Here is a 25,796-nt window from a genome sequence, read left to right as displayed (position 1 = left end):
ACAATTCTTAAAAGGCTATTCCTGCAAATACTAGGCTATTATTCAAAAACTGAAGAACAAGGTTCTTAATGCCTTTTAATTACAAGTAGAAGATCAAAAAGAAAAAAAGTTAATGTTTTAAACTTAAAAATCTTCAGTTCTTTGTATGTCATTTAGTTTTTCTCCATGTTTCATAAAAAAGTATTTCAAAATTTTAGTCATACCTGACTTTGTCGGACAAGTGAATCTCTCTGAAATAATGCTTCCACCACCACTTTCTCACTGGCATTAAGAGCCTATTAAAAAATTATTTGAAGGAGAGGAAAAAAAAAGAAGATGTTCTAGGATGATTATTTTAAAACAAAGGGAAAAGTGTCTGACATAATTATATGTAATTATGCATAAACATTTAACCATACAATAAATCTGTGTATTCATGTTTGAAAATTTTTCCTAAGAAAATCTCAAACTGCTAGATCAATTTGCAGCTGCTCTTACTCGATACTTTAATTCTCTGGCTACACTTCAAATTTTATTTTTTTTTTTTAAAGATTTTATTTATTTATTTGTCAGAGAGAGTGAGCACAGGCAGACAGAGTGGCAGGCAGAGGCAGAAGGAGAAGCAGGCTCCCCGCTGAGCAGGGAGCCCGATGTGGGACTCGATCCCAGGATGCTGGGATCATGACCCGAGCCGAAGGCAGCCGCTCAACCAACTGAGCCACCCAGGCGTCCCTACACTTCAAATTTTAAAACATTACTTCCCCAGAGATGATGTTGTGGGGAAAAATAAAACACAGAACAAATGAAACACAAAAAAATCTTAATAAAGGGCAGTAGGTAGTCATGTGACATATCAGAAAGTAAACATTTAAAAACTTTAAATTCTTTTCATTTTACATAGCAGAAGTTGAAAGGTAGTAAAACTTAACAATCTAAGGGTCTTTTTTTTTTTTTTTTTAAAGATTGTATTTATTTGACAGACGGAGATCACAAGTAGGCAGAGAAGCAGGCAGAGAGAGAGGAGGAAGCAGGCTCCCTGCTGAGCAGAGAGCCCAATGCGGGGCTCGATCCCAGGACCCTGGGATCATGACCCTAGCTGCAGGCAGAGGCTTTAATCCACTGAGCTACCCAGGTGCCCCACAATCCAAGGGTCTTAAGACTGACTTTAAAAGACAACTTCACATAGATATTAGCAAGTAATATTAAGCAGTGTATCAAAAGGTTTGTGATCAGTAGATGCACGGGTCAAATCTATTAATTAATCCATCTTATTTTTGGGTTAAAAAAAGGAAAAAGCAATATGAATACCTTGATAGATGCCAAATGTCACTTGATAAAAAAATAACTTTATAAATTAGAAATAGAATATTTTGCCAATATAATAGACTATCTTGTTGAAACCTATAGCAAAGTAACTATAAAGAGATATTCCTTCAAAAGCGAGAAGATATGGGCGCCTGGGAGGCTCAGCTGGGTGGGCATCTGACTTCAGCTCAGGTCATGATCTCAGGGTCCTGGGTTAGAGCCCCACATTGGGCTACATGCTGAGTAGGGAGTCTGCTTGTCCCTCTTCCTATTCCCCCCTCCCCTGCTTGCTCACTCTCACGAATAAATAAAATCTTTAAAACAAACAAAAAAAATAAAATCCAGAAGATGAAAATAATTTCTGTAATTATTCAACTTTACTTTGAAAGTTCTAGCTAATATATAAAACCAGAAAAAGAACTAAGTAGTAATAAGTATGGAAAAAACATCAAAGTCAGTCATCACTATTTGTAGATAGAAAAATAAAACAATCAATGGAAAACTATTAAAACTAGAAAGTTCAGGGGCGCCTGGGTGGCTCAGTGGGTTAAAGCCTCTGCCTTTGGCTCAGGTCATGATCCCGGGGTCCTGGGATCGAGTCCCGCATTGGGCTCTCTGCTCAGTGGGGAGCCTGCTTCTCCGTCTCTTTCTGCCAGCCTCTCTGCCTACTTGTGATCTCTGTCAAATAAATAAATAAATAAAATCTTAAAAAAAAAAAAACACCAAAAAACTAGTAAGTTCTATAATACCTAAGTATATGATAATCAATCTTCCTATATGTGCATGTCACTTGGTTAGAATTAAACAGTGTTTGTAGAATGAATAAATTAAAAGATTGAAAAGATGTTAGTATTTTAGGTGAAGAGCAGATTAACAGACATGTATGACTGAAATAATTTACTATAAAAATGTGTATTTATTTTCACTTTTATTTATAGTTGCTTCAAACATATAATCAGAAAATAAAAAGCAATTAAACCCCCAAAGACTACCTGGTCTTTATGATTTTAAAGGCATATTTTTATCCCATCTTTAAAGAACAAGTAGTTTCCATGTTCTTTAAATAGAGGATGGAACAATGATGGGAGATATATGATCTTGTTCTGGAGAGGAACAGAATTCAGACACCAAAACTGGATAAGTAACAAAAAAAGAAAATACATTTGCAAAAGTTCTCAATAAAATATTAGCTAAAAAATTTAGAAGTCTATTTAAGAATATATCATAACAGAGTTTATCCTACTTGAAGATAACTCAACATAAGGAAAATGCAACTACATTAATGCCACTACATTAATAAATTAAAGCAGATATTCATGGAGGCTAAAACACATCTGAGGGGCACCTGGGTGGCTCAGTGGGTTAAAGCCTCTGCCTTCGGCTCAGGTCATGATCTCACAGGGCTCTCTGCTCAGCAGGGAGCGTGCTTTCCCCTCTCTCTCTGCCTACTTGTGATCTGTCTCTGTCAAAGAAATAAATAAAATCTTTAAAAAAAATCTAAATAAATAGAGGGGGTGGAGGGATAGGGTAACTGGGTAATGGACATTTAGGAGAGGAAATGATATATAATGAGCACTGGGTATTATATAAGTCTGATGAATCACTCACACCTGTACCTCTGAAACCAATAATAATACATTGTATGTTAAAAAGATGTAAACAATGGGAAAGATATGCTATGATCATATGCAGATTCAACATGTAAAGATGTCACTTCTCCCCAAATTTACAAATTGAATAGCCACTTCAATAAATATCCCAATAGGACTTTCAAAAAAATAAAAATTGCAAAGTTCATTTGGAAAAAAGTGTGCAAAAATGTATTTTTTTAAATTATTTATTTATTTATTTGACAGAGAGAGAGAGAGATGACAAGCAGGCAGAGAGGCAGGCAGAGAGAGGGGAGGAAGCAGGCTCCCTGCTGAGCAGAGAGCCCGATGAGGGGCTCGATCCCAGGACCCTGGGATCATGACCTGAGCCAAAGGCAGAGGCTTAACCCACTGAGCCACCCAGGCGCCCCGCAAAAATGTATTTTTAAATGAAGGAGACTTATCTTGCCAAATACCAAAACTTCTGAATTAGAGACTCAGCTATATAATACTGGTTTTCAAATAAATCAATCAATAAAAGAGAAAGAAGATATATGTATAAATATGATAAATACATTTGTTTGATAAGTGGTGTTGGGACTAAATGGATATCCATCTGAAAAAAGTTAAATCTCTTTCTTACTTCAGAGACAAAATTACTCTAGGTGAATTCCAAGAGCTTATTATGAAGAAAATGAGATTTGGGTTTAGAAGAAAACACTGGGGAATATTTTATTTACTTATTTATTTTTTAAAGATCTTATTTATTTATTTGACAGAGATCACAAGTAGGCAGAGAGGCAGGCAAAGACAGAAGAGGAAGCAGGCTCCATGCTGACTGGAGAGCCTGATGCGGGGCTCAATCCCAGGCCTCTGAGATCATGACCTGAGAGGAAGGCAGAGGCTTTAGCCCACTGAGCCACCGAGGTGGCCCTGGAGAATTACTTTAAAAATAGGTAGGAAAGGCCTTCCTTAACAAGACACAAAATAATCAATGACAAAGGAAAACCTGACAGATGTGAACACAAAAAAGGGAAATATCTGCTTGACAAAGACTCCTTAAAATTGAAAGACAAGTAACAGAAGACTATCTTTAACATACACGAGGAAATAATAATTGGAAAATAAGTAAAGGATTGAATATACAATTTAGTATAAGAATATTAATGCTTAAGGGGCACCTGGGTGGCTCAGTAGGTTAAGTCACTGCCTTCGGCTCAGGTCATGATCTCAGAGTTCTGGGATCGACCCCTGCTTCCTACTTCGGGCTCTCTGCTCAGCAGGGAGCCTGCTTCCTGCCCCCCACCACCACCTGCCTCTCTGCCTACTTGTGATCTCTGTCTGTTAAATAAATAAATAAAATCTTAAAAAAAAAAAAAAAAGAATATTAATGCTTAAGAATGAAGAACACTCCACCTTCCTAATGATCAATGATATGCATATTAAAATAACATACTTTTTCTGCAATTAGCAACATCAAATGATTGATATTAAACATTTTCACCCACCATCAACATATTCCATTGGGAAGGCAATATGACAATCTCTATCAAACTTTGACCCAACAATTCACTTCTAGAAATGTAGAAAATTTTGGAATATACAGATAAATTGAAGAATATTCATGGCATTATTGACTGGTATAGCAGAAATACTGGAAACAACCTAAATATGTTCATCAGAATGTCTGAAAAAATTATGGTTCACTTATACTCTAGCATATTATGAAAAAATAAGCTAAATCTACATGAACTGACATAAAAAAATACAAATATTGATGAATAAAAAGGAAAATCACTATAATATATAACAGAAATCATACTATACATTTAAAAAAAAACAGCAACTATGTGGGGGCACCTGGGTGGCTCAATCGTTAATCATCTGCCTTCAGCTTAGGTCAGGGTCCTGGGATGGAGCCCTGCTTCAGGCTCCCTGCTTAGTGGGAAGCGTACTTCTCCTTCTCCCACTCCTCCTGTTTGTGCTCTCTCACTGTTTCTGTCAAATAAATAAAATCTTAAAAACAAAACAAAAACCAAAATCAAAAACCATGTGAATGTATATACATATAAGGATCACAGAAAAGCGGTAGCAGAAAGACTTAAGAGTAAGAGAGATGAAATTTTACATTTTACTCTATAAATTGATATTTAAACATTTTATGAGATTATCTTTACTTGTAAAAAAGATTTTTTTTTATTTATTTGACAGAGAGATCACAAGTAGGCAGAGAGGCAGGCAGAGCGAGAGGAGAAAGCAGGCTCCCCGCCAAGCGGAGAGTCCGACCCGGGGCTTGATCCCAGGCCCCTGAGATCATGACCTGAGCTGAAGACAGAGGCTCAACCCACTGAGCCACCGGGGTGCCCCTTTACTTGTAAAATTTTTAAAATGAAGAAACTCAAGATGGTCAAAAATAAAAATCTATTACTAAAAACCATTTTAAGTTTTAAATATTTATAGAGGAAAAAATTAAGCTTACAGTAACTGCAAATGTATTTTCCTCTTCTAATGCAGACTGTACTCTGTCTCTGAGGGAAAATAACACAAAATTAAAAGCCTTAATTTATATATGAAATCACCTCTTAAACTACATATTTACACAAACTTGTATTCTAGTCAGCATAAATGAATGAGTTTCCAGGCAAACTTAATCATTCTTTAAAAACAAAGTTACAAGCAATAAATATCTTCTGGATCTGATATTGAGACCTGAACAAAACTGATTCTAAAAATACACAGTGCAAAAAGACTTTCTTGGCTACCTACTAATGCACACACCTAACTTTTTAATACAATATTTTCATATGGCAAAATTTAAATAATCTGATTTCCTCTCAAGATTTTCTCATCATGATGAAAAAGCAACAGAATGAGAGCCAAAACTTTTCTGAGAGCAAGAATCTGAGAGCAGGAAAACATGGTTAACTTCTTTCAAACTGATACTTGACATAAAGTCTGTTTTTCAGTTCTTTTTCTTATCTATCCTCTCCTAAGTACTCAAGTATTTTCAGCACTTTCCTTAAACCATTATACATATATTCTTGGGAGCTACCGGCTTTATGACCTCGTATTCCCTCTTCCCTCCTAACTCAGTCCCAACAATGATCTAATGACAAGGCATTCAAAATGATAAATATCAAAAACAGCAGAACCCATTTCCAAACACATACTACTTTCACTTTTGTCTTTTGGTTACTGTGTGTTTATGTTACTGAGTCAGTCCTTCAGAGTTTTACCTATACAGAGAAGCCAGCAGCCTCCACGTGACCATCTCCTGTTGAAGAAGCCAGAGCATACTGGCTGTTTTTGAGAACTTCTGAAGTCCAGGTGTTGCTCGGCTCACTATTTTACTCAGTATGTTCACCTGTCATAAAAACAAGAGATTCTCTTTCATTCTAAGTCATAACTTTGTGTTCTTCAACTGCATGGTGCTAAAACTAAATATATACATGTATAAATATACACATACACACTGTATTATAAATTGTTCCTGCCTATCTATTGCCTTTTTTAATTGAATGAAATATAACATTCCCACCAGAAACAGCCTTTGAAGTAAGGTATGCTTATTTGAGTATTTATGTAAAAGTTTTAATATACTCTAGAGTTCAGATTCAACATTAACAGCCATGGGTGTATTTTTTTCATCCTATATACCTACTCAGAAGATAAGCTAATTCTAACCTATACCTGACAAAATCATAACATGAATAGCATGGCAATGAAAATTAAAAATATCTTCAAATTACGACAGAAAACTTAATACTGTATAACAAATCAAGAAAAACATTTTAAGATGGGATGCCAGGTGGACTCAAGTCGGTTGGGCCTCTGACTCTTCATTTCAGCTTGGGTCATGGACTTGGGATCAAACCCCTAAGCCGGGCTCCAGGCTGCATGTGGCGCCTACTTGGGACTCTCTCTTTCTCCTCTCACTTCACCCCTCCCCTTTAATCCCCCCTCAAACCCATGGGTGAGCACTCTATCTCTTAAAAGAAGGAAAAAAAAAAAAGATTGGTACTAAAACATTGTCATTTCTAAACAAAACTTAACTAAAATCCCTCCTTGTTCTAAAACAGTAGTTTTTAACCTTTTTCAGTTGAAGCACATGTGAAAATCTAATGAAAAGTGGGGATGGGGTCGCCTGGGTGGCTCAGTGGATTGGGCCGCTGCCTTCAGCTCAGGTCATGATCTCAGTGTCCTGGGATCCAGTCCCACATCGGGCTCTCTGCTCAGCAGGGAGCCTGCTTCCCCTTCTTTCTCTGCCTGACTCTCTGCCTACTTGTGATCTCTCTGTCAAATAAATAAATAAAATCTTAAAAAAAAAAAAAAGAAAAAGAAAAAAGTGGGGATGGTCTCTCCAGAAACACACATAAAACTGTTTATCAGAAAGTTTAAGGACACAGGGTAAAGGAAACCCTTCTCAAAGGTCACGAATAGTACTTCCTTATCTTACCAAAGTAAGTACTTCCTTATCTTACCAAAGGGAACTAGGAAACAGGAGCTCTCTCATTCAGAAGATGAGGAATTGCTACCATGCAATTTTTCTCTCCATTCAAAAAGCATTCACAAAGTAATGGCACTCTTATCTTAAGGGCAATGTTTAATAACAGTGTTATCTGTACTTCTCATTATTACCTTTTCTATTGGAATCCTAACTCCAGTAATTCACTAAGTGATTATTATTGCTTTTGTTATTTAATGAAGCTACTGCTTTTATAATAGAGCAATTCAGATTATTGAATTAGTATTATTATTGAAATATTGAATATTATTATTGAAATAGTATTAAATGCTCAGAAAATATTGGCTATTATTTCAATCATTCTTAAATGCAATAGTTATTTGAAGTCCTTTTTTTTAAGTTTATTTACTAATTTTTAATGTAATCTCTACACCCAATGTGGGGCTAGAACTCAAGATACCAAGATCAAGAGTTGCATGCTTTTCCAACAGAGCCAGCCAGGCACACCTCCTTTTCCTTTTTTTAAAAAAAATAGAGTTTTTTTAACAGGCGCCTTACTGGCTCAGATAATTAAGGAGCCAACTCTTGGTTTTGGTTCAGGTCATGACCTCAGGGTTGTGAGATGAAGTCCCAAGTCAGGCTACATCCTTGGCATGCGGAAGGAATCTGCTTGAAATTCTTTCCCCTTCCCTCTCCTCATCCTTTCTTTGCTACTCCCCCAGCTCACATGCGGACTTGCTCTCTAAAATAAATAAATAATACAGTAAAAGAGACAATTTTTTCAAGCAGTTTTAGGTTCACAGCAAAACTGAGTGGAAAGTACAGAGTTCCCAATGCTTTCTGACTCCACGTGTAACTTCACCCCTTATTAGGAATATCTAGTACCAGAAGAGTACATCTGCTACAGCAATCAATGACCAACACTGACCTGCCATGATCATCCTGAAGTCCCCAGTTTATATTAAAGAGCTCACTCTTGGTGCAGTATATTCTTTTTTTTTTTTTTTTTTTAAAGATTTTATTTATTTGTCAGAGAGAGAGCACAAGATGGAGGAGCAACAGGCAGAGGGAGAAAAAGGCTCCCTGCTGAGCTAGGATCCTGATGTGGGACTCAATCCCAGGGTCCTGGGATCATGACCTGAGTGGAAGGCAGATGCTTAAACAACTGATCCACCCAGGCATTGGTGTTGTATATTCTACGGGTTTTGACAAATGTACAACAGGTATCCACATTATAATCTCATACAGAGTAGTCTCACTCACCACCCAGCTCCACTTTTCATCCTTATTTTCTCCATCCCTGGGCAACCACAGGTCTTTTTATTCTCTCCAAGTTTTGCCTTTTCCAAAACGTCATATAGTTGGATTTAAACAGTATGTAGCTGTTTCAAAGTGATTTCTTTAGCTTAGTAATATGTGTTTAGGGTTCATTCTTGTCTCTTCATGGCTTGATAGCTTATTTCGTTTTAGCATCAATCAATATAGTCTTTAAGTACCACGGTTGATTTATCCATTCACTTACTAAAGGACATCTTTTTTGCTTCTAAGTTTAGGCAATTACAAATAAAGCTGCTATAAACATCTATATGCAGGTTTTTGTGTGGGCATAAGTTTTTAATTCATTTTGGTAAATACCAGAGTATGAATGTTGTTGAATCATAAGATAGGAGTATGCTCAGTTTTGTAAGAAACTGAGAAAATGTCTTACAAAGTGGCTATACCATTTTGCATTTCCATCAACAATGTATGAGTTACTGCTGCTCCACATCCTTGTTGGCATTTAGCGTTGTTAGTGTTTGGGACTTTTGCCATTCTAATAGGTGTACTGTGACATCTCATTGTTTTGATTTACAATTCCATAATGACACACGATGTTGAACATTTTTTCATATGCTTATTTGCCAACTGTGTATCTTCTGTGGCGTGCTGTCTATTAACATAGTTTGTCTTTTTTTTTCTTTTTTAAAGTAGGCTTCATGCCCAGCATGGAGGCCAACAGGGGGCTTGAACTCACAACCCCGAGATCAAGACCTGAGCTAAGCTAAGAGTTGGACGCTTAACCCTAAGCCACCCAGGAGCCCCATGTCCATTTTTTTAATTGGTCTGTTCATTTCCTGATTGTTGGATTTTAAGAGTTCTTTGTATATTTTGGATTTTCCTTTTTAAAATTTCTTTTAAAGCAGCAGAATCCTTTTGTTTCCAAATAAATCTTTTATGGAACTTCAATATGCAAAAAGCAGAGCTGCTCTGGCTAATGTCCCAACCATGCCACCCCTGCCACTATACCCCTAAGGCATCCCCTTTAAATAAAGTATGGAAATTCACAGGTTGAGGCTGTTCAAAAAACTAAGAGTACTGAAGTCTGACCAAACTTAGTGCAAAACTTACCTGACAACTACAAATGTTTTCATACTCTTCTACAAGGTCAAAAACTGTAGACGAAGAGTGCTTTAAAAAAGACTGCAGGAAATCAGAATACATACTCATGGATGCTAGAACACATAAAAAGAAAAGGAACAAAAAGTTAAGTGACATATTCCTAGGTAATTCTGTTTCTTCGAACACTTAAAAACATAGCTACACATCCCTTTTTTCCCTTCACTTCTGTATTTTCTTAAAAATTTTAACTGTGGTAAGAAAAATATAACAAAATTTACGATTTTAACCTCTTTTATGTAGTTAGTGGCATTAAGTACATTCACACTGTTGTAGAACCATCACCACCATCTACCCACAGAACTCTTTTCATCTTACAAAACTACAACTCAGCATAGCCGAAGCAATCCTAAGAGCAAGAAAGTGGAGGCATCATACTTGATCTCAAACTATACTACAAAGTTTTAGTAATCAAAACAGTATGAGACTGGCATAAAAACAGACACACAGACCAATGGATGAGTCCAGAAATAAACTCCCACATAACACAATCAAATAGTATTTGACAGAGGAACCAAGAATACTCAGTGGGGAAAGGACAGCCTTTTCATTTTTTAAAAAAGATTTTATTTATTTATTTGCCAGAGAGAGAGTGAGACAGAAGAGTATAGGCAGAAGGAGCAGCAGGTAGAGGGAGAAGCAGGCTTCCTGCTGAGCAAGAAGCCCAATAGGACTTGAAGATGCTTAACCAACTGAGCCACCCAGGTGTCCCAAGACAGCCTTTTCGATAAAGTGTGCTGGGAAAAGGGTGACCACATACAGAAAAATAAAACTGGACCCTATCTTATACTACTCATAAAAATTAACTTGACATAGATTAAAGACTTAAATAGAAGACCTGCAACTATAAAATACCTAGAAAAAATATATAGGCAAAGAGCTCTTTGACATTGGTCGTGGCAACAGTTTTTTTGGATATGACATCAAAGTACAAGAAACAAAAGCAAACTCAAAAAGTAAGACTACATCAATCTAAAAAGCCCTGTACAGCAAAAGAAACAATTAACAAAATGAAAAAGCAAACACACAACCTCTGGAATGGGTGGAAATATTTGCAAACCATGTATCTGCTAGGAGGTTAATTCCAAAATATATAGAGAACTCATATAATTCATTAACAAAAAAACTCCAGTCTAACTAAAAAATGGGCAGAGGAACTGAATAGTATTTCTCCAAGGACCTACAAATCGCCAAGAGATATATGAAAAGATGCTCCATGTTAGTATCAGAAAAAAACATAAATCAATACAATGAAAGTATTGCTTCACACTGGTCAGGATGGCTATCATTAATAAGATAAGAAAAAACAAGTGCTGTGATGTAAAGAAACGGGAACTTTTGTGTACTATCGGTAAGAATGTAAACTGGTACAGTTTACTATAGAAGAGTATGGAGGTTCCTCAAAAAATTTTAAAAAGAATGACCATATGAAACCATAATCTCACTTCTGCATATATAGCCAAAGAAAATGAAAACAGAATATCAAAAAGGTATCTGCACTCCTATGTTCACTGCAGCACTACTCTTAATAGCAAAGACATGGAAACAACCCAAGTATCCATCATGAGATTAACGGGTAAAGAAGTGGTAATACATACAATTGAATATTATTCAGCCATCAGAAAGAAGGAAATCTTGCCACTAGTGACAATGTGGATGGACTTTGAGGACATTACGCTAAGCGAAATAAATCTGACAGAGAAAGACAAATACTATAAGATAACACTTACACATGGAATTTTAAAAATCCGAGATCTTATAAATAAAGGGTAGAGGAGTGGCTACGGGGCAAATAGGTGAGAAAATTGAAGATGTTGGTCAAAGGGTACAAACTTGCGGTTAGGAGATGAGTAAGTTCTGGAAATCTAATGTATAGCATTGATTACAGTCAACAAATCTGTATTATATACAGTTCGAAGGTACTGAGAGACTAGATCTTAAATGTTCTCACCACAAAAAAGAAATAGTATTTCTGTGATGTGAAGGTATGATGGAGGTATTAGCCAACACTAGTAATCACAATGCAATATGTAAATACATCAATTTAATGTTGTATACCTTAAACTTACACAATGTAGTATGTCAATTATATCTCAATTAAAAAAACCCAAAACTGGGACGCCTGGGTGGCTCAGTTGGTTAAGCAGCTGCCTTCGGCTCAGGTCATGATCCCAGCATCCTGGGATCGAGTCCCACATCGGGCTCCTTGCTCGGCAGGGAGCCTGCTTCTCCCTCTGTCTCTGCCTGCCATTCTGTCTGCCTGTGCCTCACTCTCCCCCCCCCCCCCGATAAATAAATAAAATCTTAAAAAAAAAAAAAAACCAAAAACAAAACTCTGTACCTATTAAATAATTACTCCATTCCTCTTTCCCATAGTCCCTAGCAATCATCATTCTATCTTCCAGGAGTCTGATTACTTTAGGTACCTCATATAAGTCGAATCATACACTATTTGTTCTTTTGTCACCTACTTATTTCATTTGGCAAAATATCTTCAAGTTTCATTCATGTTGTAGTATATTGTCTGAACTTCCTTACTTTTTAAGGCTGAATAATATCCAGTATATGTATATAACATATCTATTTATCCATTCATCCATCAAAGGACATTTGGGTTGCTTCTACCTTTTGGTTATCATGAATAATGGGGCTACAAACAATGATACACAAATTTCTTTGTGATCCTGATTTCATTTTTCTGCGGCATATACCCAAAAGCAGAATTGCTCATCATACGGTAATTCTATTTTTTGAGGAATCACCATCTGTTTTCCATAGCACTGCACAATTTTAATTTCCCACCAATAATGCACAAGGGCTCCAATTTCTCCACATCCTTGCCAACACTCGTTATTTTCTTTTCGTTTGTTTGTTTTGATTTGGTAGTATCCTTCCTAATGGGTGTGAGGTGGTCTCATTTCAGTTTTGATCTGCATTTCCCTAATGATTAGTAATGATGAGCATCATAACATATTCGTATTGGCCATTTTTATATCTTCTTTGGAGAAATGTCTATTTAAATCCTTTGCCCATTTTTAAATTGTGTTGTTTTTTGTTGTTGAGTAGTAGTTCTTTCTACATTCTAGATATTAACTTCCTATCAGATATAAGAATTGCAAATATCCTCCCATTCCATGGGCTGCCTTTTCACTCTACTGATTGTATCTTTTGATGCACAGAAAATTTAGATTTTGATGTAGTCCAATGTATCAACTTTTTTTCTTGTTACCTACAAGTCTTTTAAGAGCCTGAAGATGTGTTAGGTATTAATGTGATCTATCCACAATCACTAAGAAAATGTGAACCAAAATTTAAAATATCTGAATTGCATTTTAAATACATAACAAAGAAGCTGAGACAGAACAGATACTAAGATGACATGGTCTACTCAGGGAACATACATACACTCTACTAAAGTACTGTATCGTATTTAAGGTCTCATCCATTACTCATACTAAAAATGAACATTTTTTTGTATTTTAAAGATTCAGTATAAAGGATTTCTGAGTCACTCAAAATTTGAGTACTTATTATTGGCAGATACTACAAGGAAGCAGTGGTTACCACAGTGTTAAGAGAAGTGCTGTGAAATCAAACTGCTTATTTTCAAATCCTGGTGCCCTCAATTCTAAGCCAGGTGAGCTGAAGCAGGTTAACCACAAAGAGCAGCAGTTTCCTTTCCCCACAAATGGGTATAGTTATTGTAACTCTTTAATGGATTGTTACAGGAGATAATGTTCATGCAGAGGTAAGCATACAGACTCTATTATGTTAGCTTATGATGATGATAAAGTGAAGAACCTCTGTAATAATGACTACACACAGACACATGAAAAGCATACTTTTTTCCAAAAGGGAATGGTAATAACCAACCTAAAACTAGAAAGGTCACAATACTATTTGAAAACAAAACAAAATAAAACAAAAGCAGCATTAGCACCCACATCAAAACATATCAACGGTATTATCTGAAAACTAAACCTAAAAAAAAAAAAAGAGAGATGTTCTTCCAACAGAACAAATGTGAAAAGAATAAAGATGAGACTAGTCTACTCACCTGACAAGGTATTTAAACAGAAGCAAGATGCTATAGCTGAGAACTCAGGTGAGGTTCTCAAAGTTCCAAAGAGACTACATCAAATGACTCAGGCTTTACTAATCAGCTTAACAAAAACTATGTTAATGACATTCACAAGGAAGAGATAGCTTCCTTCATCGTAGTAAAGGAGCAGGCTACTTCGTTAAAAAGCTCAAAGCCATCTTACCAGCTTCACCAGGGTCATCCTCACGTAACATAACAGCACTCAGAGTTACATCCTCTGTTACACTGTGAGACTCCGTGTTTGTGAGGGTTCCTGATCGCTGTGACATGAATGCAGTGGTCCAATTACTGTCATCCAGATTAGTTACCTAAAAAACAAAAAAACAACAAACCAGGAAGATATAAAAAAGTAATGAATGACCTACTGCCATTGAGGGAATAAAAACTTTAAACTATTGCTAAATTTTTTTTAAACCTCTATATGTATTTTTCATATTTAAGAGATAGCCATAGGCTATTTTGTTAAGGAAATCACAGCTTTCATGACTGTTTTCTTCTTTGTACTACTCCATATATATTTTTTAAAGGCAATAAACATTGCATTTGTACTACTGAAGCTGATATTAACAGGTAAATCCTACTGCTCTAGGTTCATATCAGTTTTTCACGACTGGGAAATTGTAAGGGACCTATGACACAGTCTTATCAATATATAAATGGTAATAAAAGGGATGACGGAAGAAATTACAGATTAAAAGATGAGACATATCGGGGTGCCTGGGTGGCTCAGTGGGTTAAAGCCTCTGCCTTCAGCTCAGGCCATGATCCCAGGGTTCTGGGATCGAGCCCCGCATGTGGCTCTCTTCTCCTCAGGGAGCCGGCTTCCTCCTCTCTCTCTCTCTGCCTACCTGCGATCTCTCTCTGTCAAATAAATAAATAAATAAAACCTTTAAAAAAGAATCTCTCCACATTATGTGGAGAAAGTTTAAAAGATGAGACATATCAAGCATATGCAATGTGTTTATTTTATATGAAGCCTAATTTAAACAAACCAACTTAAAAAAATTGCCATAACCAAGGAAATATGAATACTTAATGAAATATAAACAATAATGAAAAAATACATACAAAATGGAAATTTGAAATGATAAAGGAATTACTGTGTGTGTGTGTGTATATACAGTGTTAGATGTGTTAATAGGAATGTGTTAAAGAAATATATTCTTATGTCTTGGGAGACATATACGAAACTATTTATAGGTAAAGTGGTGTGAAATCTGGGAGTTGTAAAGTAGCATAGAAGAAACGCTTGTGGGTGTAGATGAGACAATATCAGCCATATATTGATAACTGGGCAATGAGAACATACATGGGGGCTTACTCTACTATTTTTGGACATGTATAAAATGTTAAAAACATGTCCCTATTTTTAAAATTCACATTTAAAATTCATCTTTTTAAGCCAGAGAAAGCTATCTGAAGGTTTAAAAATTTTAATCTTTATTTTTTTTTAAATTGCCTTTATTTAAAATCCAGGCACAAGCAACAATAAAAAGTATATTTAAAACCAAACATTTTATAATAATCAATACATATTTTCTCTGTCCTGGGTTTTAAGACAGTAAGAATTTTACTATTAATCTTGCAATTCTGAAACAGTAAATAATAAGTCATCTTCTTTTGTTTAAAACCAAATGTGGTCAATTCCCTCATGTTTTCAAGCAACACTGCCAAAATGAACCAGATTCATATGCAGAGTAAAACTGCTCATTGGCTAGATCACTGTTAGACATTAACACAAAATCTGTAAGACAATAAATATTTTAAAGATTAAGACAGGAGAGATTTAACATGTAAAACCATTCTTCAGAAAACCTAATCTAGACAATTTCAAGTGTGTGTAAAAATCCCTGTGCCTTTTTAATAAGCAAAGAGGCAAACATAGAAGGACCATTTTTATCTTGTTTTTAAGCACTAAACTAGCCATCATACTCTACTACTCCAACAGAACTCAGTTCTGTGTCTGTCTCAGTTAGATACAATCCTTTCTTTTTCTAGAGGATATTTTAAACACCTAGGTCAAGTCGATCTGTATTAGTTTATATGGTATTTCAATATATATTCAATTTTCAATACTGTACCACAGTAATTCCTGAAGAGCATCTCATGTACTTTTCCCAACATTTCCCTTTTCTTTCCTTTAATGCCGTGTCTCTCTTCCTTATGCTACTCTTCATCCATTACTCTTGGCTTCCTACTCTTCCATGCTTCAAATCAGGGCTCAGCTTTTATAGCTGTCAGCAGCCCACCAATTATTTCTTAGGATCAGCAGACTATCAGATTAATACAATCTATCTGCACCTAAATGTTTTCGGCGTCACAGCTTCCACCTGTGACATGAGACGCTTCAGGATTTTCTGAAAACCTAACCTAAAAATTATTTCAGTCTCTGTCACCTACTTACTCTTTTGATGACTACGACTTCAAATCACACTAAAGGCATTTCAGCTCAATATCATACTTTTGCATAAAGAGAGAAATTTTCAGCCCTGCTTTCTACATACCATAGATAGGTTTCCCAAGAACCCTGAAGACTGTGTAAGCCGGGGAGACCTGCCTCCTGTTCCAAGAATGCAGGAAACATCTGGATGCCTTAGTGAGCTTCGGCCGGGTGGAGTAACTACAAATAAGAGGTTAGTAAAAAGAACCTAAAGTACATGAACAGTGATCACGAAAACAAAACAATTAAACAAACAATAAATAACTTGTCTTTTTTTTTAATTTTTAAAATTTATTTAAGTAATCTCTACACCCAAAGTGGGCTCAAACTCATAACCCCAAGATCAAGGGTCATATGCTCTACTGAGTCAGCCAGGTGGCCCCAATAACTTTGTTTTCAGTTACATAGATTCTAACCAAGTAAATACTTTAAAAATATTAACATTTCCATCATATGAAGATTTAACTTATTTCTCTAAATTTCAGCTTTTGGTACTATTGAGCCCATCAGGAAAAATTTTTACTACAAATAGAGATGCTTTCGTTAGAACATAACCAAGTGGTTAAAAAAAAAAAAAAAAAAGGGACATGACTAAGTCTATGGATTCTTCATATTCCAATTTTATAAAGCATTCTGAAGAGGCCATTTAGTGTACAGGGCATAGGCTTTGAAGTATACAATCACTGCTTGAATTTTGATTCCATTACTTACATATTTACTCAGCCATGCTATCCTTACAGAATAGATTGTCCAAGTCTCACTTTGTTTTGGCAAAATAGAGATAATTATGTTACAGTGACTGTGTATTTATGTAAAGTACAGTACCTTGTACATGGTAAGAGTTCAACAAATAGTAACTGTAGTCATTATTATTTGTTCTTAATTATTGATACTGTAACCAAAGATTATATTATGTGCATTGTTCAGTCTTAACCTACAGCTACCATTATTATTATTAAATGCTTTAAAGGCAAAAAAATCTTACAAGGTGGTCGAAATGAACTGGGAGTCCGAGGGATAACCTGGTTTCTTGGTGTAGTAGTAGCAAAAATTTCATCTTGGGATGGCCGAACTATAGGAAGTGTTAAGAAAAGTTTTCCACATAGAAAAGACACCACTAAAGATCAAATTAACCATATTTACACTACATAAAATATGTGAATACATATTTTTTATGGCAACGATTTTGTCTACGCAAAAAGAGTAAATAACTCCCACTACCATTTAATTTCACAGATATCAGTCTTAGATTACTACACATGGTCTTTACCTAATCTCAGCAGAAGCTATAATATGATAGTAAAACAGAATGCCCTATTTTCAGGGTAACACAAATCTTAATCTCCCTGAATTTCAGCATTTACCAAACAGATCTGGGAACTTAAAAAATTTAATTCCACAGCATTTTATTATAATAGCGAGTTTTAGTATATCTCATAAAAAGAAAATTCTATAATCCTGATTCCAAGCATATGGTAACTTGTATAACAACACTTACAATGAAAAGGATACTTAAAACTCTTTTTTGAGCACTCTGTTTCCGAGCAGTCCGAGTCACCTCTGCCTCCCGGATCACAGGGGATGACATCTCGCCATAGCCACTCCTAAAATAGTGTCATTAAATTCATGTGAATGTAGCATTTGCAAAGAACTTTATCATCATTGGAGCAAAGGACCCTGGGTCACTCAAGGTATAGATCATCCTAGGAGCCAAGTCTTTGATCTTTTGGTTGACAGTGCTGTTTCCAAATCTTGGTTATCCTTCAAAGTCCCTCCCAAATTTTTCCTGCACAGGCATCTTTGAGTTTCTAGTACTCACTATATTTGCCTATGGAATGATTTCAACACTAGGAATCTGTAACACCATTTCACATAATTGCTTCAGGAAGGCAGGTATTTCCTCTGCTAATTTGAGGAGTTCCCTAAAACTGCAGCAACTATCTCTTATAAGGATCTTCTGTAGTTTCCAAAATGTTTCAAACCAGAGGTACTATGAAAAATTCTGTTGTTTGGACTGGTGTGACGGAAGGCTAAGTAAAAAAGAATTCTAGTAACTTGGAGAGAAAACTTCTCCGCAGGGTACACTAATGGTGTCTCTTGTCTCAGTACTATTGCAGTCACAGTGTCCATGATCTCCCACCATTCTCAGTCCAAGGTCTAGAACATAAATTATGTGAATTAAAAGACCTGTATTTTGAGAAATAAATCTAATGTGCTTTTCCTCCACTTAAAACCTTTGGTAGCTCTGAAGCCTACGGAATCTCTCTGGCTTACAGAATCAAGTCCAAATTTCCTTTGTTTTTTACAGCCTAACCCTAACTTACCAGTTCAGCCTTATATTCAGCAACCAACATCTCCACACAAACACATATTGCATATGACCATTAGACTACACAGCACATTCCTTTTCATATTCTTTTTTTTTTTTTTTAGATTTTATTTATTTATTTGACAGAGAGAGATCACAGTAGGAGAGAGGAAGGGAAGAGATCACAGAGAGAGGAAGGGAAGCAGGCCCCCTGCCGAGCAGAGAGCCCGATGTGGGACTCGATCCCAGGACCCTGAGATCATGACCTGAGCCGAAGGCAGCGGCTTAACCCACTGAGCCACCCAGGCGCCCCTCCTTTTCATATTCTTGCACCCTGTACATGTTGTTTCCTCTACAGAGGCCTACGTTTGCCCCTTTGATCCACCCAGTAAACACTTAACTCACCAGAAAGCCACCTGGAGTCTGGAGGCACATTGATCCAGGTTGGCAACTTGGTTCTTCTATTTATTAGCTTCCTAACTGTGACCAAGTTCTTAAGCTCTTTTAGCCCCAGTGTTATCTATGAAAAGAGGATCATAGTACCTATCCTCAAAGATAGGAAAATTAAATTAGCTAGTAATATATTGAAAGCGTTAAGGAACTCAATGTTGGCTACTATTATTCAGACTAACTAGAAAGTTACTTCCTTTGAGAATTCTTCCTGCTACTTCCCGTGACAGGTAGACTTAACCGCATCCTCATTTTCTATTCTCATAGAACAGTCAAAACACATCACTTTGCAACACTCGGACGCCTCCTCCACTACACAACCAATTCCCCGTGGCCAAGAACACAGAAAAACTCACCTATGTCGTACGTGGCTAGCATAGTGTCAAGGTCACTGAAAAAACTCAATTCAGTAACTCTGATGCTGGAACTTGGAATCAGAAAGTCTGAGTTGAGAACCCAGTTCCGTCACTGACTGGCTTTGTGATCTCGGGCAGGTCACTCAGCATCTCGAACGCCGGGCCACGTCCTATCCCTCCCACCCGAGGAGCGAAAAATGCGCGAAAACACAAAACACGTGCCCGAGCTGCCGTGAGACGGTCATTATCACCGTCTATATGCACCCCGACCCAAGCGGCCTTTCCTCCACCATCTACAGTGACCCCCAGTCCGGGTAAGGAGTCCTAAGGCAAAACCCGGGCCCTCCGCGGCTTCCTCTGAGAGTTGGGTTTCGCCTATTTCGTTCCGCCAACAAGCAGGAGGGGCAAGTCTCCGAGCTTAGATAGTACCACCTAAACTGACCTGTCCATGGCCGCAGCCTTCTTCAACGAGAACCTCGCAAACTCCACTCCAATTTAATCAACCCGCTTCAGCCTTCCCGCTTTCCGGAAGCAAACTCTTTGACCCGGAAGCATGTCCTAGAAAAGCCGCCCTAGAGGAAAAGAGGAGGGAGGGAAGAAATAGCTTTCTCTTCCAGCGCACGCGCGACCACTTCCGCCTACAGCCGCAGGTCCGTCCTGCGCAGGCGCGAAGGCTGTGGTAGAGCGTAGAGGCGTCAGGCCGGGCGGGGCAGGGGGCGGTGCCTGAGGGGGTCCGGCGCGGAGGCGGGGCGGCCACTTTGCCTGATGGGTATTTGCAGGCGTGGTCCAAGCGCCAGGTTATCCTAAAGGGAAACTTGAAATGTGTTGACAGTCTAGGGAAATGTGTGCAATCGTTTCCTGGTATTCTTAGTAAGAAGGAACCGTGGACTGGGAATGCAGACGTGCAGACTCTGCCCTCCACCTCAGGCGTCCCTGTCAGTCTCGCTATACTCACCTTGTCTGAATTTTAATGCAAACGCCCTACAGTTCTTGAAATTCTTTTCCATAACGGTTATTTTTTACTTGATATTTTTCCCTATTGAGAAAAGGATCAGCTGTCCTAAAAAGCATAAAGAGTGATATGTAAGTGATGAATCACTAAATTCTATTCCTGAAACTAATAGTTTCATTTAAGTTAATTGCAGTATGCAGTTTTTACTTAGTTTTAACTTAAAGTTTAAATTTAAACTTAAATTAAATAAAAAATTTGAAATAAACATACAAAAAAAAGGATAAAGGGTGACGGTATTGCCCTCTATTTCAAAGTACCTCTATAGGCAAAAGTAGTATATTGTGGCCCTGAAGGAATGAGTCCAAGTTTTGCCTTACCTGTTTATATTCTGCTGCAATCCTAGGTAGTGTACTGGAAGCCCTCTTATACTGGATTCCCACTAAAATCACATGACATTTTTGGGGAAAAAAGTGAATTTGGGTTCTATCTAGGCTTGCACCATTACCCCCCCCCCCATCTGTAGAATGGAGGTAACACCTTTATCAGAGTTATCACAAAGATAAATGAGATGCCAAATGTACGCTTCACATAGTAGTCCTCAAATTCTCCTCTTTCAGAAACAAACTGTAAGAGACTCTTAACAATAGAGAACAAAGTGAGGGTTGCTGGAGGGAAGTGAGTGGGATGGGCTAGATGGGTGATGAGTATTAAAGAGAGCACTTGTTGTGATGAGCACTGGGTATTGTATGTAAGTGATGAATCTCCTAACTCTATCCAGAAACCGATCTTGCACTACTAAAATTTTAAAAAGTCTACTCTTTCAATAACCTATTTTATGAGTCCAACTCTTGCTCTCTCTCACTCTTCTTGTCTCCTAATATTCCTGTACAAAAGCGCACCTGTTCTTTTATAGAAAGCGAAATCTGGACCTAATGATTTTGTGGTGCTAGAGCAAATTTACTCACAGTGTGAGCCAGTGGTTCAGATTCTTGCCATGTGTCCCCTGGCAATTGAATTCCAATGTGTTCTATTCATCTAATGTATTTGAAGTGACTGACCATAAGACAAACAAAGCAGTTTGGGCAAAGGATTAGCCCAATGTTCAGTTCATAGGAAAAGAGAAAATGCTTGTTGAAGAGTGCAGGGAGGGTTGCTGACACACTTAATTAGTAGGCATGAACATCATACTACCCCCAAAATATTTAAAAATATTTTGATTATCTGCTTTAAAACTATTGTGAATAAGGGTGCCTGGGTGGCCCAGTGGGTTTAGCCTCTGCCTTCAGCTCAGGTAATGATCTCAGGGTCCTGGGACTGAGCCCCATGTTGGGCTCTCTGCTCAGCAGGGAGCTTCTACTCTCTTGCTCTGCCTGCTACTCGACCTACTTGTGATCTCTGTCTAATCAATAAATAAAATATTTTTTAAAAGTACTTTAAAACTATTTGGAATAACTCCCTGTGTGGTGCATATTGTATATATTATAACTTTATTTTTAGAGATCCTGATTTCAATGATAGAAATTCACTATTGCTAACTTAAGCAAAAGGGAATTTACTAGAAGCCTATCAGAAACTCACAGAATTGTTAAGAAGCTGGAGAAAAGGCTTGGGAACAGCTGCACAGGAGCTAAAGACCAAGAAACAGCAATTCCAAGAGCACTCAGACCCAAACTATCGGATCTGGAGCACTCTTTCCTCTCCCTTACCCCCAACAGTTGAGGAAGAAAATCATGACTTGTTTATCCCCTTCCCAACTTTTAATTTTGAAAACTTTCAAACCAATGTTAAAGCTGAAAAACAGCACAATAGGTGTCAATACAATGTAGGAAAGATGTTAGGGTTCAAAGCTGACGTCCAAGAAAGAATTCTTGAGACGTCTCTGGTGCAAAAAGGTGGTTTTATTAAAGCACAGGGACAGAACCCACAGGCAGAAAAAGCTGCACTGGGGTTGTGAGGAGGAACTGATTTGATAGTTTCAAGTTGAGATAGCACAAGCCTCCAAGGTATTTTGGAAACAAGGTTTCTAGCACCCTGAGGGGCTAGCTATGTTAGGAAAGGTCACGTATCATTCTCTAGTGGACCATGTGCTTGGAGAATGATTCCTAACATGTATCTTGGGGGGGGGCAGTGTAAAGATAAAGGAATGTTCCAAAGGAATTTTTATAAAGTAGACTTACAGGATCCTGGGGGGAAGGGAGGTCAAGCTAAGATTGCCTTTTGCCCTTAGCAAAATATTAACATGGAAGCAGCTGAGTCCATAGGGGAATGTCACTCTGCCTGTTTCAAGGACTTGTCTGATGCTTAACTGACTGAGCCACCCAGGCCACCCCGGGGGTTAATATATTCTGTACCTACAATCATTTAGGTTTACTAAATTACTAACATTTCCCCACAATTGCTTGCTCTTTTTATTTTTTGCCTGAACCGTTTGAACGTTAGTTGTAGACATCTTGACACTTCACCCCTAAGTGCTTCAGAAGGCATCTCCTAAATCAAGAACAAGCCATGCTTCTACATAATACAGTAAACACTCAGAACATCTAACATTGACAGAAAACCATAATTAACATATTCAGTTTCCTCCATTGTCTCAATAATGCCATTAAGAACAGCCCTCCTCCCAAACGGGATCGAATGGAGGATTAGGCATAGTTGTCCACTTTGTTCTACTTTCATTTAGAATAGTCCTCCGGAATCTCAGACCAAGTTTGTAGGATATTCCTCAATTTGGATTTGCCCCCATTATTTTCTCATGATAAGCATTTAAAAGAAAAAATTTTTTGGAAGGACAAGGTGCGGGAATACTACATCAGTATTGTTAAGTGTTTCTTACGATCGCATCAGATGGCACGTGAGGTCAGTTGGTCTCTGTTGCATAATCTGCCATATTCCCTCAGAAGAAAGCATTCTTACACCTGGTTCTTCTTTCTGGCTGTCGTCTTTTCAGTCTTTCCCTTCTCAGCTCAATTTCTCTTTTGGTAAATTGTAAGCAGCTGGTCGTGGTTTTCTTACTCTGAATCCATGTGACTTCTACCTGAGTGTCACATCCCAGCTCCACCACTTCCTAGCGATGTCACGTTGAGTGCAAGCGCATGCCTCAATTTTTCTTTTTGGGTGTAATAATAGTGCTAGATCATAAGGTTGTTATAAAAATGTAATGAGTTAATATGTGTAAAGCCTTAGAACAGCACTAGGCATTATAATATGTATGGCATATTATATATGTCCAAAAATTATCTTATTCTTCCTCTAATAATAATTATCAGTTCATTTGGCAACATCAAACTCAAGACATAGTGATAGAGGCATTAGCAACATAGATTGAATTGGGCTAGTCCTGATCCTGTTTCTTCTGTGATGTTGCAGTAACAGCAGAAGCGTATTTCCCTGTCTAGATCAAGAGCTCAAAATAATTAACTTCATACTGAATAATATAAATTTGACTGTTAAGTCTCCTTTTGTTCTCCACAGAGAGCAGTTCAGGGGATCTAATCCTGAAGAAGCCTTTATTCATCCATTCACAATTTTTTATTAAATGTCTACTACGTAACTAGGTACTGTGCTTGCACCTGGAAGATATACATTGGGGGGAAAAGGAACATTCACTCAATTAAAAAAAAATCATGTAAGGTTACATACTCAAACGTAGTTATTTGGTCATAACATGGATAACATAAATATTCTAAATTACTATTGTAGTTACCAAATAAAATCTGGTTATTATTTTCTTAAAATACTCTTACTGGGGTGTCTGGGTGGCTCAGTTGGTTAAGCGATGGCCTTCAGCTCAGATCCCGATCCCGGAGTTCCAGGATCAAGTCTTGTGGTGTGGCAGGTTCCCTGCTCAGCGGGGAGTCTGCTTCTCCCTCCCCCTTTCCTGTTCTCTTTCTTTCTCTCTCAAATAAATAAAATCTTAAAAAAAAATAAAATACTCTTACTTAAAACCTATTATGAAGTTAAACTATTCCATATTACAAATTGATATTGGTGCTTGGTTGCCAATATTTTATTCTTTTTCCCCCTTCACATCAACCAGCTCTTTTATTTATTTATTAAAAATTCTTGTAACATAGGGGCACCTGGGTGGCTCAGTTAATTAAGCATCTGCCTTCAGCTCAGGTCATGATCCCGGGGTCCTAGAATTGAGCCCCACACCCCACTTTGTAGGGAGTCTGCTTTTCCCTCTCCCCCTGCTCATGCTCTTTCTCTCTCTCTCTCTCATAAATAGAATCTTTTAAAAAATTATGGTAACATATATATAATATATAATATCTTAGCCATTTTTAAGTGTGCTATTCAGTGGCATTAAGTATATTCATTATTGTGCAAGGCAATGTTTAGTATATATATACCAAAATAAACTCTAAATAATGTTTTATTTAATTAGTCTCTCTGCTCAAAATGTATTAGATCTCGGTAAGTAGAATGAAATTTTTTTTTTTTTTAAGATTTTATTTATTTGTCAGAGAGAGTGAGCGAGAGCGAGCACAGGCAGAGTGGAAGGCAGAGTCAGAAGGAGAAGCAGGCTCCCTGCGGAGCAAGGAGCCAGATATGGGACTCGATTCCAGTACGCTGGGATCATGACCTGAGCCGAAGGCAGCTGCTTAACCAACTGAGCCACCCAGGCATCCCAGTAGAATGAAATTTTGACCAACATTTTATGCATAAGCAGTAGAGATATTACAAAGTAGTTAAAACATCAATGTTGTGAAGCAAAACGGAGCTTTGCTGCAAGATACAAAGTTGGTTCAGATCAGGAAGCAAAAAAAGATGGAATAAAATGTTAAATTAAAAAAAAAGAAGTTCATAAGTCAGGGAGAAAAAAATACTTAAGTGTGAGGTATAGACTGTGCGCTCGAAGATTCAGATGTGTTCTTTGAACTTCATGTATAGGAGAAAAACTAATGGAAAAACAATGAGACACTGATAGGATTCTAGACAAGGATGTGGTTGTGGTAATAATAACGGGAAGCTATTGACTGAGAACATTATGTCTTTTCAGATATGACATTTTTTTCTTTTTCTTTTTCTTTTTTCTTTTTTCTTTTTTTTTTCAGGGGGAAGGGTGATGCTGTCTGGTTTGAAGAAAAATGCTTTACTCCAAGGTCAAGCAGGGTCAAAGTTTAAATGCAGAGCCTGCTTGACATTGATCTTTCTTCCCAACAGAGCAGTGTAGCGGGTAGTATCTTGGTCAGTACACATTTAATGAGTTATTTCACCTCTCTATGAGTCAGTTTCCTCTTCTGTAAAATTGAGAAAATGAGTATTATCCTTAACAGTTTGTATTGGTAATTAGATGATATTCACATCGCAATTTGAGAGGTGATACAGAACACAAAAACTCCTTGGCTTGAATCCTGGCTCCCCCTGTCAACTTGGTGGAGCCTTGGACAAATTATGTCTGTGCTTCTGTA

The 25,796-nt window shown here is 37.4% G+C and overlaps 1 protein-coding gene across 5 annotated transcripts in view; it reads right to left on the bottom strand.

Moving 5' to 3' along the window:
- NUP107 (nucleoporin 107) overlaps positions 1 to 20,069 on the bottom strand; it is a 45,259-nt gene extending 25,190 nt beyond the window's left edge. For 2 of the 5 annotated variants that reach the window (XM_004752460.3, XM_013056078.2), the window contains exons 1-9: positions 19,873 to 20,069; positions 17,829 to 17,920; positions 17,302 to 17,388; positions 16,381 to 16,496; positions 14,040 to 14,184; positions 9,727 to 9,830; positions 6,110 to 6,237; positions 5,353 to 5,401; positions 204 to 275 (exon numbers count right to left, since the gene is read on the bottom strand). In XM_004752460.3, coding sequence (XP_004752517.1) covers positions 204 to 275; positions 5,353 to 5,401; positions 6,110 to 6,237; positions 9,727 to 9,830; positions 14,040 to 14,184; positions 16,381 to 16,496; positions 17,302 to 17,388; positions 17,829 to 17,920; positions 19,873 to 19,880 — 801 coding nt within the window. In that variant the 5' untranslated portion in view covers positions 19,881 to 20,069. Of the gene's footprint in view, positions 1 to 203; positions 276 to 5,352; positions 5,402 to 6,109; positions 6,238 to 9,726; positions 9,831 to 14,039; positions 14,185 to 16,380; positions 16,525 to 17,301; positions 17,389 to 17,828; positions 17,921 to 19,029; positions 19,168 to 19,430; positions 19,787 to 19,872 lie in introns of those variants that run through there. The other 3 variants (XM_045073021.1, XM_013056077.2, XM_045073022.1) reach the window with 3 other exon arrangements.
- Positions 20,070 to 25,796: the final 5,727 nt, after the last annotated feature.

Source organism: Mustela putorius, unplaced genomic scaffold (genome assembly GCF_011764305.1).
Source record: "Mustela putorius furo isolate JIRA1106 unplaced genomic scaffold, ASM1176430v1.1 tig00537227_pilon_pilon_pilon, whole genome shotgun sequence".
Taxonomy (NCBI): Eukaryota; Metazoa; Chordata; class Mammalia; order Carnivora; family Mustelidae; genus Mustela; species Mustela putorius.
Note: the sequence above shows the minus strand (reverse complement) of the source record. Positions and strands in the feature narration are given on the sequence as shown.